General features: G+C 40.4%; 1 protein-coding gene across 1 annotated transcript; it reads left to right on the top strand.

Moving 5' to 3' along the window:
- The first annotated feature begins 4,056 nt into the window (after positions 1 to 4,056).
- On the top strand, positions 4,057 to 18,805 carry hipk1b (homeodomain interacting protein kinase 1b). Its single transcript, XM_005469317.4, is given in 20 exon segments — positions 4,057 to 4,398; positions 7,559 to 8,037; positions 8,040 to 8,288; positions 8,595 to 8,786; positions 8,872 to 9,053; positions 9,183 to 9,306; positions 9,691 to 9,810; positions 9,966 to 10,052; positions 10,167 to 10,351; positions 10,432 to 10,582; positions 10,658 to 10,844; positions 11,122 to 11,240; positions 12,386 to 12,520; positions 13,612 to 13,769; positions 14,159 to 14,224; positions 14,611 to 14,778; positions 15,011 to 15,225; positions 15,322 to 15,434; positions 16,816 to 16,977; positions 16,980 to 18,805. Coding segments are annotated over 19 exon segments (3,402 nt in total). The 5' UTR covers positions 4,057 to 4,398; positions 7,559 to 7,560; the 3' UTR covers positions 17,292 to 18,805.
- The last annotated feature ends 1,543 nt before the right edge of the window (positions 18,806 to 20,348 follow it).

Below are 20,348 nucleotides of genomic sequence, written 5' to 3'. Positions count from 1 at the left end.
CCATTCGAGAGGGCCAATCGTCTTCCGTATTTAGCTGACTAATTCTGCGGCCCGTCACTACCAGACCAACTGCCTATTTGCTCATGTGCGAAGGTAACTCTCCTTGGACAAACTGCCCGAAATGCATTCACAGAGACATGTCAGGGATTTCGAGTGGTACTGCATTTCAGATGGGTTAACTGCGTTAAAAATTTTAATCTGATTATTCATGATGATGGATTTATCCGTCCTGAAGACTTTCTGTGACTCTGTAGTGGCATCAGTGATCTTTCATGATGTGGTCTGCTGCTAAGCATTCCTTAGCAATATAAATAATTATGAAAATAAAATGAACAAATATTTCCACATTAATCTCAACACATAATGCTCTGGTCATAATTATATCAAGGTGTTTCACATTAATGAATGTCACACTTTGATGATCCAACGTCTAGTGCTTCTCAACCTAGATAGCCTAAATTTATTGCTAAGTAGCAGCCAATCAGAGTGCCCCAAAGGACCCGGCTGGTGGTTGGTGGTCAAAAGGAGCGCACACATATCCATACCTCTACAGGTATGTCATCTAGACCAACTACCTGTCCACTCTTCATCCTCTCTACTGTTCATGCTCTTAATAGCTGTCCTAACTGCCTTTTTACTAATTCTCTGCACGTCCTGATTCACTAACTTCCCTCCATTTGCTAACCTCTTTCTGTAATATTCTTGACTCATCAGCTCATCAAAGTACTCTTTCCAACACTATATACTAACTGAACAAATATACTTACTGAAAACTTAGTATACCTCTATATTTAATGACTGTAATCTACTGCATATGCTTTCAGGCATGTGTAAAATTAATTAAATTAGGTAAAATTTGGCATATTATCACGAGTATTATATTTATCTTTATTATTTTATACTTTTTAAATATAAAGTATAAATACTCGTGAAAACTTTATGAGTACTTTGCAACAAGGGACTTGCTATGCTCTCAAGTTGCTTGACTGTTACACAACTTAAAGTTAGTCGCAACTTAACAAGTATGATTCGATATTTATGAATCAAAACAAAGACAGGTTCTTTTAAACAACTCAAGCTAATAAATTAACAACACACTGTGCTGTGTTAGCTGTTCTTGCTCATTGCCTGCTGTGTTTGACGTGACATAAAGGTACAGTCTGTTATGCTAAAGAAAACTGCATTGGGACTTTCAAATAATATACAATATAATGGAGGTTTGCATGAAACTGTATCTGACCTGGTCATGCTGGGTTTGGAAATATTTGGAAATTTAAGAGTGTTTCTGAATCAGTGTTATCATGAGTAAAAAAAAAAAAAAAAAGGAAAGAAAAGAAAAGAAAAAAGGAAGTTTAATGCTTCTCTTTCGTGAAAAAAGTGAACCGTGGCATTTCAGGACGAGACTTGGGGGGAAATTCTTTAATTTTATTTCATGCTTGTAAGCTCACTTGAATTTGTGTCATCCATCAGTAAAACAAAACAGACTGGGTTCTCTTTCCTGAAAAAAGTGAGATTTGTGCCATCTCAGAGGCTCCTGGACACTTGGGAAAAATTTTTATGTTACAAAAACATGACATTTTAAAATATAGAAACCAGGTTGATTATTGCTACTCAACAGTAACCGGGGGTGGAGCTTAGCAAACCTGTCAGAGGCCTTTAGAATGTTTTTCTTTCAAATGAATGTTGTCATAGCATTAGTACAAGAAAACATTTTGCAGGGTGCAGGCAGAATTTACACACAGTTGCAGTGGATTACAGTGGAGAAAAAGAGAAGACAGAAAAGGAAGAAAAGATTATTTTTTAAGGTAAGAACCGCCGGGCAAGTGACAGTCGCTAAAGTGGAAATTTAAAGGTGACATGCAGTGTCCACATTAATGTTATGTTTAACTTTTCTAAACACAGTGTGGACCTGTACATTTGTTGCTCTTCTAAGGTATCTTCTTGCTGCACAGTGTGAAATGCTTTTAAGAGTAGAACTGGATATTTTGTGCATGTAATTTTGCATGATGGTTACAAAAGAGAAGTTGAATTATATATATACCACTTCAGTAAGTCTTTGCATTGCAATGGTGTATTATCTTACAGGATTATTAATAGTTTTTACTGAAGTAAATAAATTCTGCTTTAACTGCTTTCTTACAGCCCATTCTTACACCAACCATGTTTGAAAATGTGTGTGTGTGTGTGTGTGTGTGTGTGTGTGTGTGTGTGTGTGTGTGTTTTAATTTTATTTCATGCTTAAAAGCACACTTAAATTTATGTTGTCCATCAGTTAGAAAAAAAGAATATTTGTTATCTTACAAAAACATGACATTTTAAAATATAGAAACCAGGTTGATTATTGCTGCTCAACAGTAACCGGGGTGGAGCTTAGCAAATGTGTCAGAGGCCTTTAGAATGTTTTTCGTTCAAATGAATGTTGTCATAGCATTAATAGGAAACATTTTGCAGGGTGCTGACAGATTTTACACACACTTGCAGTGGATTACAGTGGAGAAAAAGAGAAGACAGAAAAGGAAGAACAGATCATTTTCTAAGGTAAGCATCACTGGGCAAGTGACAGTCGCTAAAGTGGAAATTTTAAGGGTATATGTCCATGTTAATGTTTAACTTTTCTAAACACAGTGTGGACCTGTACATGTGTTGCTCTTCTAAATTACTTGTTTGCTGAACAGTGTGAAATGTTATTAACATGTAAAAAACAACAACAACAATCATTTATTATTGAAGCTGCACCCAGTAAATATAATATCACTCATCAATCTTCTCACTTACTGCTTTAGTTTGATAGTTAGTTGGACACAGTATTTCATTTTTCCCATTTGGACTTAATTTTGTTTTCTGAATTTTTTCCAAGTGTTTCAATAAACAGCTCACCTGTCACATCTACAGACCGTGACATTTGAGTACATTTCACGGCCTGTTAAGAAGTTTAATTAGGACCTGGACTTCTTCCGGGTTCTGATTTTGAGTGTCCAGCCTCACCTACACATATCAATACATAAAACACTGGTTAGACCTCATAGTCAAAGCCAATACAGACATTGGAAGAACTGATGCAATGCAGGCACCAAAAACAAAGTAACCTGGACAATATTGTGGAGAATGATGTACTTGAACCTTACCTAATACACAGTGTTGGGGAGTTACTGAATATATGTACCGGAATTACGTATTTAAAATACAAAATATGATTATCTGTATTGCGTTACAGTTACCACATAAACATAGGTGATAATTAGAATACAGTTACTTAGCTGAAATAAATAAATTACACAGTGGTCTTTTCCTGTTTCATATGTTAGGCTATCCCCTCTCTAATTTTGGTAATTCCACACACTGCCGGAAACTCAAACAAAACATGCCTGCTGTTGTGTTCTCCATGCCTATCTCATTCTCTCATTCCTTTTTATTTTGTAACATGAATGGCCATGGCCCAAATCCTCATCAGTAGGAAAAGCTGTAAAACTTATGAACGTAAAATTAAAAGTTAATGTTTATTCCTATCTTCACATTTTCCAAACCTGTCCTGTGGTCTGGGTTGGAGTGTTTGCCAGGGGAATTTTGGCCCCAGGCCCTATGTTTGACACCCCTGCTCTACTCTAGCTGGTTTAGGCTCTGTCATGTGCCCATAACACTCTTTACCCTATTACTACCACTGCTATTATTATTGTTGTTATCGATATTATCGTCATCATCATTGTTACTAACACCGAAACGGCTCAAACTTTAATTTTCCTGTAACAAAGTTTAGCACGACAGCCGGAAAATTACTGGTATATTCTGGTTACGTCACGGCAATGTCTTTTTTTTTTTTTTTTTTTTACCGTAACTTGTCTTTTTTCCCCCTTTTGTTTCACTTACTGTGTATCATGATTCCAAATATGGCTGATTACATTTTTGACAATAGAGAGATCATAACAGTGTTGGGTACGTTGTTGTCTGTATATGTTTTTTATTCATTCACATTGTTTAACAAATATATATAACTCAATAACGATAAAATATGAAGAATTCCTGTTAATTACGGTAATGAGCGGAAATGACGTCGGATTCGCAGCTGTATAAGGACGTGGTTAGTTCCGGTGAAAAGTGGTTTTCGCTGCTTTAAGGCAGTCGATTTTAGAGAAGGATAAATCATGTTTTAACTAACGGTTGTATAAATTTTAGGATTAGATGAATTCATTTATTGATACCATGAGAACTTTTCCCCTCTGGAGGTTCTGCGCTGTAAGGCCTTCTCTCGCTGTCGAGCTCACCATCGACTGAAGACACAATGCAGGCCTAGCTAGCATTTAAGGTTAACTAGCGGAAGCTAATCGGATTGGCAGCAGACTGCAGTGGGATTTAAACCTCGGACGAAGCCTGTGTTTCCAAGCTGTCCTAACATCAAATCCGGTATGTTCCAAGTCCCTCTAAATTCACCCTTTGCTCTGGGCACCTTGAGAATGATTTAACCCCGCTTGCTCGGATAAGATGCTTTTAAAGCACCGTATTGTAAAAAAGTGGCTGCGTTAGCATGTTAGCATTAGCGAGTTAAGTAACGTTGCCTTGTTGATTTGATCTTAAGTCTCTTACTTTAGCAGGAAAATTAACTACCAGAAATATGAGGGATTTTAGTTTTTTTAGTAGCGGTATGGAGATGTGTCATCGGTGGCTTGAACACAGCAGTTGTCTATAAACTTCAGTCATGAATGGTAAACTGTAGCTAAAGAATTTGGTTGAGCCGATCCGTCGAAGATATCCACCCTCCACCCTTAGCAGGGCAGTTCGAGGGGTTTTTGTTGTAACAAAGGGTCGACTGAAAAACGAGTGAGGGGTCAGATTTTTTTTTTAGGAGGTAAATGCAGCATTGAAAACTAGCTTCAAAACACGGGGACGAGTCGTGCAGTTTATTAATCGAGATTGCAGTAGAAGTGGGTCTGTGTAAGAGCCTGACAATAGGTTTGTGTTAAATACAGGTTTTCGTTTGCAAGACCAGTAGCTTAATTTAAGTGACAAAAACTTCTGATATCAAAGAACAGATCACTACTGCCGGGCGGTGTGTTTGTCATGTTCTCCGTGTTGTCGCTGCCTGTTAACGCTGTTATGAAACTTTTCCGTAAGCACGTCCTTCCTTTAATGTTGTCACTATGCTTGCTTGCTGTTTCGTTTCTTTTGTCAGTTTACCTAAACCAGCTTACTGACTGACACAGAAACACTCACAGCTCGCAGTTATTTACAGTGAAATTCACTCTCAAGTTCCAGGTAGCGTTACCTACAGTTAGATAAGCAACACCCATGACTATATAAACTTAAATTAACACAAGCATATTCATTTTTTTTCCTCTCCACTAAGATGATGATCTCGGACGTTATTTAAAAGCAGATCTGAAGCTATTATATCGGATAATTTAGGCTTAAATCTTTACAATAATGTTTCTTCTATAAAATAAAGGAATTTTTTGGAAAGTTTTTAATAGAACACAATAACTTGAATCAGAATACCGTGTTAATCCCTGAGGAAATTATGTGGTTACCGTTGCTCCAAGAAAATAAGAACAGTAACAGACCGAACTAAATTATATAAGATACAACTTACTTTTTAATTTCCTGTATCTTTTATTTGTAATTTATTTTATTATGTGAAATAGCTCTAATGTATACAAATAGCTCAATTAATAAAATTGGGCAAGTCAGAATATAGATTTGGCCATTGCTACTGCTTTTACAGGTCCATCCATAAATTTAAAATGAAAAAAATGATTTATTTATTTTTTTAATTTTTGGCGTATTCCCTTAAAAGTAAATGAAAATCAGAATTTGCTAAATTTAACTAAAGGTTTCACCACTAGGGCGCAGTGTTTTACCAGAAAGTTTTAATGTAGTTGTCCCCGTATTAATAACAGTATTTGCCCTAAGTGGTGAAGTAGATTTGTTATAGGGCTTTTTCTCTCTCTCCTTTTTTAAAATCACTGGTTTCTTGTTTTTTTTGTTTTGTTTTTTTTTTCACTTAAGATTTTTGTTTTATTTTTATTTCTGGTGAGTAGCAGCAGATTCCCCAATTTTAATTACTTTATCAGACAAGTCCCCACCCTCCCGCTTCAACATGACTTTTACCAGGTGAGTTTCACCACTCTGTTAGTGCGGGTTTTTTGTGCATCATATTTTAGCTTTTGGGAAGTCTTTCATCAGCTGATTGTGCTGACAGTTCTACTGGCAGAGGTGAGGCCTGTAATCCTGGAGGAGCTACTGAGGAAACAATGGGTGTTTCAGAGCTGTCGCTGTTCTAGCACTAATGTTGGGACAACATACTGTTGTCCCAACATCTCATCATAACTGATTAAGATAGTGATTGGAGCTTGGTGTGCTTCGCGGAGCATTGCAGCAACAAAATGACACACTCATACTTCCTGGACCACTGTGAGACTGTATCTGACTTCAGGATGTTTCGAGTCGATGGTGACATTAACCTGAGAGGCAGGAAGAAATATAGAGGAATGGAAAAGTTGTATGATTCCGGACCCGTTACTCCAGGATATTATTTCTGTGGCCTGAATATTGAACTGGCAGCTGCAAAATCAATCTATATTACTTGCTGAAGGAATTCATCATTGCTGTTGCTGTCTGAATCCAGTTTCGGTCAACATACTTTTCGGATTCTTCTATCAGCTGGAACAGGTCACGTAAATGGCTGTGGTTACTGAATGGATCCTGACTACCCTCTTCACCTCTTACTGGACATGCAGCTGAGCACTTCTGGCTCCATTCCCAGAAGGACAGATACAGAAAACCACCTCATACAGTAATAGCTGCTTTCATTTTAGTGTTTTTTTTTTTTTTTTTTTTTAACTTTTTGTTTTGTTTTGCTTTTGTTTTGTTTTTTGCAAAACAAATGACAAATGCAAAACAAGTGTCAGTTCTATATTTGTTCTCCCTTGAAAATTGTCTTTTTCCAGCCATAAAAGGATGATGGGGTATTGTCATAATGCTGCTAGACAGCATAGATACAAGTTTGTGAATGTGAAAACTCGAGAACATGGCAGTGTAGGATTTTAAATTCATGCCATAGGTGAGTTTACTGAAAATCTCAGGCAAGTTCGAATCTTGATGACATTGACTTCAAGGTTAAGGTCAGAGGTAAGTTTTTTCCTGACTTGTGAATGTGGTAACTCAAGAAGTCGTATTGACAGACCAAAACAAAGGGCAGTTAAAATCCAAAGAACAACTTTGAATGTCCTTCAAGAAGCCTGGAGAACTATTCCTGAAGGCTACTTAAAATCGCCAGAAGCTAGGCTAAGAGTTCGGGTTGTGCTGAGTATGTGGTCCTTCCAAATACTGACTGACTTATTTTTGTTTTATATGCTTTATTTCTATTTATGTTTGTATATGCTTCATTAAATTACTGCATCTATTTCCATTTTCCTACCAAAATATAAAGAAATGAGGTTTGGCTGTAGACGTTTACACAGTACAATAATGTATCACAGTAAGATACACAACTGTATTTGTTTGGGTTGGGGTTTTTTTGTTTTGTTTTTTTATGCCATGGGGCTAACACTCTTCAATTTCTTTACAGCTATGAGTTCCCAGCTGCAGGTGTTCTCCCCTCCGTCAATCTCCTCCAGTGCCTTTTGCCGTGTCAAAAAGCTCAAGGTGGAAAGCAACGTTTGGGATGTGTCCACCACTGAGGCTTACGGCTCCATAGCGGGCCAATCCGCATACACATTCACCCCAGCCATGGCTGTGCCGCCATTTGCGCCATCTCTGGTCTTCCCCCCTGCAGCGCCCGGCTCCAGGGGTCAAGTGGTGGTGCGAGCAGCTGATAGCACCGGCAGTCTTCCTCGTGGATCCAGTCGACGCGTCACTGAGCAGGCTGCATCCTCCTCTTACACTCACGAGACATCCTCTGAAACTAGGGGGCACAGGCACGGGCAGAAGAGAAAGATGGAGGCGGCCAGCGACGGTAGCGGAAGCGGATGTGGAAGTGTCCAGATATTAGAAGAGCTCTCAGCTCCTGCGGCAACTTACTCCACGCGTACAGGCGGCGGTGGAGGCGGGGCACAGGCCAGTCCATACCTCACTCGGCTCCAACCACAAAGAGCAGCAGCTCCAATGGTGAAGGGGATTATCAGCTTGTGCAGCATGAGATCCTCTGCTCCGTGTCCACCAGCTATGAAGTGCTGGAGTTCCTGGGGAGGGGCACATTTGGACAAGTGGCTAAGTGCTGGAAGAGGGGAACCAATGAGATTGTAGCGATCAAGATTCTGAAAAACCACCCTTCATATGCTCGGCAGGGCCAAATTGAGGTAAGTAGACAGGATTTTGTTCGATGTACCAGTTTCTTCTAAAAGTTTACGCTATAAAAATGTGATCATGTAATGCTGTGTATGGTATCTTGTCTACAGAAGTGCACTGGTTGCTGTTCTTTACATTTAATTGAAATGTGGCTCATTTGTAGCTTTTTAAGAGCAAAATGAAACCTGTAACTACTGTTATTTTTTTTCCACATACACAGTCAAATTGCTGTTCACTACACTTGCATTCCCTTCATAGAGGTGTACTAGCATTTATCTTTCTCATCATATTTGGTTATTTTTCTCCTTTGCTGATAGGTGGGCATTCTGAACCGACTGAGTGCAGAGAACGCAGATGAGTACAACTTCGTGCGTTCGTACGAATGCTTCCAACACAAGGGTCACACCTGCTTGGTTTTCGAGATGCTTGAACAGAACTTGTACGACTTTCTCAAGCAGAGCAAGTTCAGCCCGCTTCCCCTACGGCACATCCGCCCCATTCTGCAGCAGGTTGGCAAACAGTGAATGTAGTGCAGGGAAAAAAGTTTATTCTCATAGTTCACCTGGTCTAACTCTTATGTGTATATGTTTTTAGGTGGCTACAGCACTAATGAAACTGAAGAGCCTGGGTTTAATTCATGCAGACTTGAAGCCTGAAAACATTATGTTGGTGGACCCCATTAGACAGCCCTACAGGGTGAAGGTCATTGACTTCGGCTCTGCAAGTCATGTGTCCAAAGCAGTGTGCTCAACCTACTTACAGTCTCGTTACTACAGGTAAGTGGAGTGTTTAAGTGCCTCTTACTTTCCAGTGTTATGCATAAGAGTTGTGTTAATGTGACTAAGTTGTGTAGCCCAGTTCTGTCCCCACATTAATCATGTATAAATCTCGTCTTTGTTGTTTAGAGCTCCGGAGATCATTTTGGGGCTGCCCTTCTGTGAGGCCATTGACATGTGGTCTCTAGGGTGTGTGATTGCTGAGCTGTTTCTGGGTTGGCCTTTGTACCCTGGAGCCTCTGAGTACGACCAGGTCAGTCATGTTAATGGTCCCAAAGACTTACAAATGAGTAAAAACAATGCTCAAAGAAAGACTAGGAAAGACTTGCCACATTTGATAAAGGTCACATTTTGCTTTAAGCCAAGCAAGTAAGCAAGACTACATGATTGTGCCACCACCCTGCTTTGTAAGAGAAATGGCATTTAGTTTTTCTCACATCAGATTGAGTGCTTTATATGCTATTTGGCAAATTATAATTGGCCTTTTAACCAAGAGAGGCTTCTAAAATGCCATGCTGCTCTAAATCCAGGTATATGTATTTTTATAAATAAGTCATAGTACTCTTAACTACACAGTACTTGAAACATCTCAGTTCTGCAGTGATTGTTTAATCTGAATATTTTCTTCTGTCTCCAGATCCGTTACATTTCCCAGACTCAAGGCCTACCTGCCGAGTATCTTCTGAGTGCCGGCACAAAGACTAGCCGCTTCTTCAATCGAGGCCCTGACTCCAGCTACCCACTCTGGAGGCTTAAGGTTAATATTACCTTTATCTTCTTGACTAAGCTGCAAAGAGACTTGCTCGTTTTGATTTGGTTCCCTCATTTTGGTTGTCCCCATTCAACTGATTTAATGTTTGTAAATGGACATGCATAAATGGATATTGTGCTTCCTTTTTTTTTTTTTTTTAGACCCCATCAGAACATGAAATGGAGATGGGCATCAAATCCAAGGAGGCTAGAAAGTACATCTTTAACTGTCTGGATGACATGATGCAGGTATATTGCAATAAGTGCATAATCCAGGAAATGGCATTAAATATGCCATGTAGTGATTGACTAAACAGGTTTTTCCTTTTTTTTTCCCTTCCCTTCTTATCATGAACGTACCAGGTCAACCTTTCCTCTCACTTGGAGGGAACTGACATGTTGGCTGAGAAAGCTGACAGGAGAGAATTTATAGACCTCCTAAAGCGAATGCTTCGTCTGGATGCTGACAAAAGGATCACGCCTACAAAAACTCTGGGTCACCCCTTTGTCACGATGAGCCACCTCATGGATTATCCCCATAGCTCCCAGTAAGTGTGTGTAGTAAGATGAAGAGTTATTTTTCTATTTACATGCATTTGCTGATGCAATGGTATTAATTCCTCTCCAGTGTGAAGTCGTGCTTCCAGAATATGGAGATCTGCAAGCGCCGGAGCTCCTATGAAAGCAGCAAATCCCTCTACTCAACCAATGCAGTCCCCAGTGCTGCAGCGGGCAACCTCACCGTGACCTTCAGTAGCCAACTAAACCAGCATAACCAGGTATGATGCTAAATTTTTACCCTTATATCAAGCTGTAGTCTTCACTGGTATTAATGGGCTTTGTTGTTTTAACAGGTGCCTTCGGCAGCGGGTGCGGTGCCTTTGCTGAACTACCAGCCAGCTTTGTACCAGCAGGCGACCATCAACATTCCCGGGCTGACTCAACAGAGTGTCCCGATCCCAACGCGTCCTGCTGGGCTGTGTAGCCAGACAGAACCCTTCCAGCAGACACTAATCGTCTGTCCACCCTCCACTATCCAAGGTAAGTCATAAAGTTGAATACAAGCATTCACTTTGATTTCAGTATTAAAGGTATGAATCCTCTGTGCTGGTTTGTGTCGGGCTCTGTACCAACACAGGCTCTGTTTTTTGTAGTTTGTTGCCATCTACAACAATATTTGAAAAATCTAGCTGTACTAGTATTCCAACACTGGGGTAACCAGATTAAGGTGTTTCTGTGCTTCTACTTGTTTAAATGAAACTGTGATTTTCCTCCCCTTAATCCTTTATTGAGATGTTTGTGGTCGTTTGTTTTACAGGGCTACAGTCATCCAGTAAGAGTTCCAGTTTCCCTGTGAGGGTGGAGAACTCTGTACCCATAGTACCTCAGAACCAGTCTACGCAGTCCTTGCAGATACAGCCAAGTATGCTGACACAGGTAAGAGTTTGGAAGGTGCAGCGTTTGAGGGAATTTTTTATTTATTTTTTTTAATTTATGAATTTTCTGTTAAGAGACACAGCATCTTGTTTTTTGAACTATTTCTCTTCCCCAGTTATTTTGAGTGAGTTTGATTTGGCTTTACGGTGGTGATGTTATGACTGTTTGTTGTTTGTGTTTTTTAAAAAGGGTTGTGTGTCACTGTTTGCAACTTTTACCTGGGCAGGCAGAAAGAAGTGCCGCTGCTTTGTGACTGATTCGCTCACTTTTCACTGTTTAATTTGTAATTCTATGCTTCTGTGCCGTGAATGGATTCAGTCTTTGTTGTGACCATTCGAGTGACAGCTGTGCATTCTGAATGGGTCCAACACTGAACATAGATGGAGGTTAAATTCACATTTCCTGGAGGAAGAGATGAGGTTAAGTTGTAACTCTCTCTATTATCTGATACAACTTTAACGTTCATACATACATCTTTTTTTTTTTTTTAAATGTATTAATGCTTTTGGAATAATCTGTCATTCAATAATTTCAGCTCAGGGGTTACTGAAAAAAATCTGGGAACATCCCTGTGTTACTAGCACCAGTTTGTGGAGCACTGATGCCTTGTTTTGCTCCTTTGTGGATATACTGAGTGCATCTAAAAATTCTCCCTGCTTTTGTTGGTCTTACTGCCAGGATTAAGGCAGATCAGGTTCTTCAAAGGAATTTAGGGCATAAGATGTTAGCTACTTACACATGGGTGTTGTAATAAGTCAAGGGCCTGGGCTTTACTGTATCTTCTGTTTGTTTTTCTTTTTCTGTTGACTGTGTGTCTCCACTTGAATTTGCTTTCAGAGCTGCCTGGATCACCACTCTTGGCCAGGCCTCTTATTCCCAGTCTTTTTATGTGGGAGAAAGGCCACATGTGTAGTGAGACTCATCTGGCTCCAAAAGCTGGTTAATTGCTGTTTGCTAAAATGAGGAATAATTGCTGCACTCTGCAGAGGCCAGGTCTCCAGATGGCCAGCGGTGCCAGTGTGCATCTCTTGTGCAGCTGGGTGTATCTGCTCTGCCTGTTTTTTATTTTAAAAAGAAAAAATCTGTATCAGTCTTGAAGGGCGCTACTTTTCGTCATAACTTAACACTGCCCCTCCCTCCTCCAGGGTTCCTGCACACCCCTGATGGTGGCCACCCTGCACCCACCCCCAGCAGGCCTAGCCCCGCAGTATTCTCTGCCCCTTGGGCTGGGCACTGGGGTGGGTCGGCCTACCCTCCTGGAACACACAGCCACAGTGCTGGTAAAGCAACGATGACATTCCCGAAGAAAGACATGCACATGCACACTCCCTCTACCACTAACAATGCCATCTCTCTCCTGCCCCGCTCTCCCTTTTTTTTTCTTTTTTGTTTTGTTTGCAAGTGTTCCGCTCCCTCTCTGCCACACGTTGTATGGGGCCCATCTTTGTTTTACACATCGTATTTCAGCATCGTTCCTCTTCACATGTGGATTTGTCACCTTTCATAATTATGGTTGTTTGATGCAAATTTTTGTAGGAAAATCAAACGTTTTTTGTGTGTGTGTTCTGGCATCACATTTTATATTACTACGTTATTTTATAAACCCCCCTCCACAGTGCAAAATTGACCAAATTTACACTGCGTTTTTACTCATAAGGACATGCTCGCCCCACACCATTCACACAGTTTCATTCCCCAGTCTTTCCCCATAGGTCTGCTGAGGGCATGGAGCGCATGTGTTGCTGAGTTGGTCTGCGCTTTGCTTGCAGCTTCTCTTGTCATGTCCTTCCTTGGTTTCAGCAGAGGGGGCTGCAGCAACAAAGTCTTCTAAACTGTCCTGACAGCCTGTCTGACTCTGACACACACTTTTTCTTTTTTTTTCTTTGTTTGTTTTTTGTTTCAGCCCCAGAACATGTGGCATGCCTTTTCCCAAGACATATCATCAGCAGACTGTTTAGCAGCAGGGAACTAAACTAATCTCTTAAGTGTTTCTTCTTTAACAGGCACCATGGTTCTGTCTACTTGTCTTTATACCTGATCTGACAGTTTACGGTGCTTCATTGTTTGTGCTTTGCATGATTATCATCTTGTGGATTTGTTACAGGGCAATGTTAAATTAAGGAATGGCTTGGGAAAGGTTGCTCGCTTATCTAGCTTTGCGCTTTTGCCTGTAGAAGAGAGTGGCCATTGGCTTGCCTCTTTGTATTCAGTCTTTGGAATTTATATGTCCGCATGGCTCAGTTTGTCTGGCCCATTCCAGCAATCAGATAATTTGTTTTCATCCATACACTATTTGTCTTCCATATTACATGTACTCAAGTGTTGGCTGTTGTTTTTTTTGTTTTTTTGTTTGTTTGTTTTTTCTCAGCAGGCCTGGCCCACTGGTACCCAGCAGATCCTCATACCATCATCATGGCAGCAGGTCCCAGGCGTGGCCATCCACGGTTCTGCCCATCAGTCAAATGTCACCGAATCACCTGTGGAAACTATTCACTCAGATGCTCCCACGCAACAGGGACACAGCTGGCGGTGGGTCAATAACTGTTAAAGATGCATGTAGACAGGCTGACTGATGGGTTTCTCAAATGTAAAGCTGAATCATTTTAAATGTTATTTCTTGCAGGTTAAATGAGCATAAAAATAATGAAATTGTTTAAATATTAAATAACTTTTTATAGCTTTTCATAACTAGTATCTGAAATGCTATGTTATTGTTATTTCATACGCAAACACTTTGCCCTCCAATTAACTCATTTCAGATAAGTTAATAAGACACTGCAAATCTTTTTGGGGTTTAGTTTAGTTGAATAGCAAGACTGGAATTGGTTAATTTCATACTACATGAGAAATACTGTTTTGAAAGGTAAAGTAAAATGGCAAATATGAAGGCTAAACTAGTCTGACCTTTGACCTTATAGGAGCATTACCAAAACTCAGCAAGAGAGGAAGAAGGTGAAAGCCAGACGCGGAGAGAACAGAAACAGGTTGGTACAGCTCTGCTCTTTAAATCCAGTTTGATTTTGAGAGTCATGGTTGGGGTTTAAGCTACCATACTGAGGGAGAGATGGCTAAAGGGCCTTTTAGGGTTGCCACACTGGTTCTGTCACTTGCAATCAGTGACAGCACCCTTTAAACCTGCGCTGAGGGCACAGCATCCACTGCAGTATTCTGCTAAATGATATGTGTTGCCACTCCGACAAAAAGCATTCGTATGGGAGTAAAAACTAGTTGAAACTAGAAGCAAAGAAAATGGCTTTATTTTTACATTTTTATTTAAAATTTTCTTTGTTGTACCACAGCTGAAATCACTTCTGCATGATGGGTTGAACACACAGTCACTGGTTGGTGGTGGTGTTTTTCTTTCCCGTAGGGGTGTATCTACTGCATCAGTGGTCAGTAGTGGCGTGACTCCACCCAGCTCCAGCGCAGCCTTGTCACAGCCGATCGTTATCTCGGACACGCCGAGCCCAGCGGTCAGCATCATTACGATTCACAGCGACACAGACACGGAGGATGAGCATAAGTTCCACCCTGCTAGGTGAGAATAAGATGCTCCTTCTCCACCGAACACAGTGGTGTGGTGTTTCTTTCTCAGATCACTTTCATTCCTAAGCTGAAATTTCAGAATGTTAAGGTAAATGAGAGAAATGCAAAGCAAGGCTTCTTTGAGCTCATAGACAGCACTGGGACCCAATTCATTTAGAATGAAAGCTGGTGACGTACTCGTTTGCCTGATATGACCCGGGAAATTATACTTACTTCCTCCACAGTGTTGGACTGAGCCAGCGCACCAACGTTATCAGCTGTGTGACCGTACACGACTCGGACTCCTCTACCGCCAGCCCCCTGACTCCCCTTCCACGCACTCTTAACCCAGCAAGCACTATGTCATCTCGCCAGGCCAAGTCTCTGGCAGTAGTGGCACCTTCAGTCAAAACACAGGCATCTGAGAGAGGAGCAGAGTCCCGAGGACGCTTGGAGACTGGTGAGTCACCCGTGTGCTGCTGTAGTTTTAGCAGTGTATTTAAGTGAAGTGTGAAAGCTGCATAATTAAGTATGTCTTACTACTTTGAATCCTCAGTGAATTACATCAAGCCCAAGAGATCCTCTAACAGACAGCCGTGCAGTTCAGGGGAAAGCGTGGAGCGCCATGGACTGGTGCCAAGCCAGTCGCACCCTTTAAACCTCAGCCAGGTGAGGCTTGTTTTATCTTATTGGTTTTACATTAAGTAATTAATGTGTGTTAATGGGACATTCTTTTATGAGAATTTGTGAAAAGTGATTGAGTGAAAAGGTCAGGAGCTGTCATAAGTTATGACATTAGCACCTTTTACCAGCAAAGGTGCATATTAAGAATCCTTTTCTTCCAAGGATTCTTAATATCCTGTTATTAAAGGCCCACGTGTATTTACTGCCCTCTGCTGGGGGAAACGTGTATTGAAACTTTTTGGGCAGAAGCCCTTGATAGGACCTTTTTCGGTGAGGTTTGCATTTGTACCATATGCAGCGATTGGACAGCTAATGTACTGAACATCTAAAATTATCAAATTTTAGCATTAGTTTTGCTTTATATGCACATTATGTCAAGCAGGAGTTTCCCCTCGTTTTTTTCCTTAAGATCCAGCTATTATTTTTACAACACAATTAGGGCTGCAACTGTTGATTATTTTAGTAATTGAATTATTCCATCAATTGAGTAATCAGAATTACTTTTGTAAATAAAAAAATATTAAATTAACAATTCATTTTAGAAATTGTAACAATTAAAAAAAAAAAAAAAAAAAATGTAACTGCATACAGTGTCTATTTTTTTTTTTTTTTTTTTTTTTTTCCTTTCGTTGTATTTACATGCCAAGTTAATCTTGTTTTCAGTCTTCAGTCAGGCTTCTTGGAAGGTTTTCTTACATTAGAAGAGAGCAAAAGGGTTCTGACAGTTTTCTATCTCCTGAGGTAGATTTAATGTGTTTTCATGTGTGTTTTGTGCATGTATTAGATTTTATATTAACGTAAATCTGAAAAATAATGTTAGTAAAGTAAAATGTGCACTAGGACACCCTATGCCCCCCTTTAGACCCACCCACTCAGACTATGTTGACAGGTCATCTGCACACACATGCATTTATTTTAACTTCTGTAGCTGTTCAGATTTTTCACAGTGCAAAACAAAGTGCGGTAGATGGGAGCAACTCCAGTTTGCTTTTCTTCATGTTGGAGCAAGTTCAGTAGGTGGTTTGACAGGTGCTTTTTCCCATAAAGGTTTTGTGGCAGTTACAGCAACGTTTTTTATAATTGAGTTACTCGATGAATAATTGCAGCCCTTTTAATAAGCCCAAAGCTGTCTGTCAAATCCAAGGGGAGCGGTGTAGGTAACATTCAAGCGTGCATCTTCATCTGTTGTCTGGCAGTTGTATTAATTTAAGAAAAAAGGGAGGGGTAAAACAAGTGTGTGTGTGTGTGTGTGTCCGTGTCCCATTTGGCACAAGAAACTGACAATAAACAAGATGTAGATGCAGACTATAATCTTCTTGCATGTTGTACCCAGCGTCTGATTGACTGTATGTATTTATTTTCAAAGGTTCAGACAGTAGTTTCTTCATCTCAGGAGCGTTCGGGGCTCTCCCACAGCGACTCATCGTTACGTCGCCAGCAGACGTTCCCCCCGGCCGTCTCGGCCTCTCACTACAGCTTCCCCGAGGTGGCAGCCCTGGCGTCTGGCTCGGCTGCTGCTGCCGCCGCCCCAGCCTATATACCTACCCGGCCTCCACTGCCCTCTCCTCAGCCTCTCAGGCCACGGAGCAGCTGCTGGGCCGTGGTCACGGCACCCACGGACACTCCCCCTCCGCTTATGCAGCAACGTACACCTCATCCTCCTCCAGGAGAGACTCGGCCAGTCGCAAGGATTCGGTGAGCAGCCTGCTGCACGGCCTCCCTGCAGCCTACCAGCATCAGTTCGCCACTGGTTCTCCTTATGTTAGTGTGACACCCCGAACAGAGGTTTACAGTGCCTACCAGCTAAGCCCTAGGCGCCTCGCGCAGTATCCATATTTGTAGGAAATCTCGCACAGAGAATTTTGGGGGGGGGGGTCACTTCCCCATATGATATCACAAAGGGACATTTTAAACTGTAGAGTAACTGTTGGTCACTTATTGTTTGCTGCTTTGAACTACAAGACAGCATTTCACCTCTCGCACATTTATATGCTCTTACGGACTCGTAGTGTTATTGAAATGAACTTCTGTATTATTTATGTATCCTTTTTTTTTTTTTTTTTTTTTTCCTTTTAAATTGTTTATGGTCCACATTTTATCCCCATTGTATCCTGATGTATTAATATGGTGTTGTTGAAACATATTTTACAGCTGTTTTATCTCGAGGTTATCTGTGAAGAGAGATTTTACTCCTGTCACAAGCTGCAACGAAACTTGATGAGCTTCAAGACGCTGACTTGCCAGACTGGTGAAGCTGACAGTTTTTAGTTTTAATTTTTTTTTTTTCCTCTTGTTCCTTCCTGTGAGCCTTATTATAAAGTTTTCACACTAATCCACTGAGGCCCTGTGTTTTTAGTGACATAATAATGACTGTACCTTACTTATGTTTGTTTACTCATATACGTCTTCTGTTTATTAAATTAAGTTTTAATGTCTGTGCGAGGTAGGAAGAGCGAGGTCCACGAAGATGTGGATTAAAAGAAGAGATACGGTGAAAACTGATGGATACGTGTTAATTTAAGTGCACATGTGATAGTCTGTTAATGTAGTGACAGTGTTTTTTAGCCAGGATTGATTATCCTTATGCAATAGAATCTCTTTAAAAACAAAAACAAAACGACGACAACAAAAAACTACAATAACTGAGTGCTGAATGTATTTATGAAATTCAGAGTGGGATGCCCAGTCTGAGAAATGATGTGAAAAACTGTTTTTAAGTTGTAAGAGTGGGGGAAATCAAATGTCCTTGAAATAAATATTTTTAAAAAAACCTCACATGGGGATGGGGGGAGATGAAACGCAAATTTCACCCAAAATTCTCACGCCTCTCCATAACAGAGGAGATTTTTTTTTTTTTTAAAGTCCTGTTTTGTCCCTGTGACACTCTGAAACTGCTTGCTAGGAAGTTGTAACAAACTTGCACACTGTGCTACACAAGGACTGACTGATTAAATGTATGCAAACTGTCTCGGTTTAGCATTCTCATGAATTATCCCGTGTCTCAAAGAGAGATCTTTATACTGCTATGTCTCGCCCCACAGTCAAGACGGAGGTGCTGCTCTCCTTTACATGTACAGCTTACTTCGTCTCAGAAAGGTTTTCTATACTAAAGTTTGGAGAAGAGCAGTCACTGTGTTTTTGAATTTTTAAAGGAGGTGAATCTTTGGTTTCTTTGGATTATCAGCTTTTTTAAGTAATTCCTTTCCCCTTGTTTGCATCAGTTTTGTGTTGTAATGTCTGTGTTTCATCCTAACATAGTATAGTAAAGAGGCTGTTTGTTAGATCTAATTCAGGGACAAAGGTTTCAGCTAAGTAATCCAATTTCATTGTTTTCCAATAAAATAACCTCAAATTCACAGCGACTTGTTTCCTCATTCAATTCCTTTTTTTTCCCCTCCTACCTACGTGTATCTTAATTCCTCCTAAACTGAAACTACTGAGAAGAAATTCATATTAACTTGACAAACTGGTAAAATGATCAGTGAATTCTTTCCCCATGTGTAAGTCTTATAGGTCTGGATTGTTATTAGTAAGGAGCTGACATGAGTGGAGACAATAAAGGGGAGATGAGAGCTTTAATTTTAGCAGGAAGCTCACAAGTAGTGTGACCTGTACAGGTGTGAAAGAATGCAGTATAGAGCGGTGACACATTTTTACGATGGTTAATGGTTTAAAGTTTTTATACGATTTTGAAACATGGTAAAATATGTGCAGAGATAGCTGGCTCTCGGCATCGATAAACGCATCAGTTCAGAGTACAGTAGAGATGGGCTTGAATGTAAACATCTGTGTTAGCTTAAAACACTTAAGTGCACCCTCAGTCTACAGAGGCCATGTGCTGTAATGACAGGAAAAATTCCTTATCAAGTCTGTTTATTGTACACTAAACCATTTATTTAGGGTTTTTCTATCGACAGCAAGGCTTCAAAATCCTGCTGCTGGCAAAACTATTTTCATCATTCATGTATTGGAAACAAACTCCTACAGGGATTCGCTCCAGCACTCAGCTTTTTCAAATAAAGACTTAAGATTTTTCTTTTTAAATCCACCTCTTAACCACTCAAACAAGTACTCATTACTTAATGTACACAAACTTTTATTTCTTTTTCAATTTTCTAATTGCTTGTTAGATTTTCTTAAGCCCGCTTTGTCCTAGTTCCATTTTACATTTTCTGTAAAGCACCTTGCCAGCAAAGCAGTTTAGCACTCTGTCCTTTAAAGTGCACCGACCACAATTTAAAGAAGTCAGCATTTCATCTGTAAAGTCTAATAATGCTCATATTTGATTTACAAATGTATAAATAAAAATTGTCAATGTAAAAGTTCCATAGTTATAATTTATAATCTTACAGAGAGTCAGGGAGTATTAGATTATATCCAGGGCTGCACATAAGTGGTCCGCAGGTGCGCATTCACTGTCAAAATAAAAGACGCGCACCAGATAAGAAGTTGCACCGCGCGTTTGCGTACACAAGGTTTTCTGGAGGAGGACAGACATTTGTTTAGAACTCTTAAAGATGTCGAAGAAGCAAGCTCCTTTAAGCAATTACTTTGGTGTTCCTCCACCTCCAAAGAAATGTCAGGAGTCCGAACCGCAAAAGAAGCGCGTATTCTCGGAAAAGTGGTTGCAGGAGGTGAGCTGTCTTCAAACAAATGATGAACGCACAGAGATGTGGTGCAGAATATGCCGTGAAAATCCCACTCTAGTGGACAAATACAGTGCCTTTAATATGTACGCAAACCCGCGTTGCAACTTCTTATCTGGTGCGCGTCTTTTATTTTGACAGCGAATGCGCACCTGCGGACCACTTATGTGCACCCCTGATTATATCCTTTAAAAACTTTTGAAACATAGTAAAATATGTGCAGAGATAGCTGGCTCTCGGTGTCGATAACCAC

The sequence above is a fragment of the Oreochromis niloticus genome, linkage group LG5 (genome assembly GCF_001858045.2).
Source record: "Oreochromis niloticus isolate F11D_XX linkage group LG5, O_niloticus_UMD_NMBU, whole genome shotgun sequence".
In the NCBI taxonomy this organism is placed as follows: Eukaryota; Metazoa; Chordata; class Actinopteri; order Cichliformes; family Cichlidae; genus Oreochromis; species Oreochromis niloticus.
Note: the sequence above shows the minus strand (reverse complement) of the source record. Positions and strands in the feature narration are given on the sequence as shown.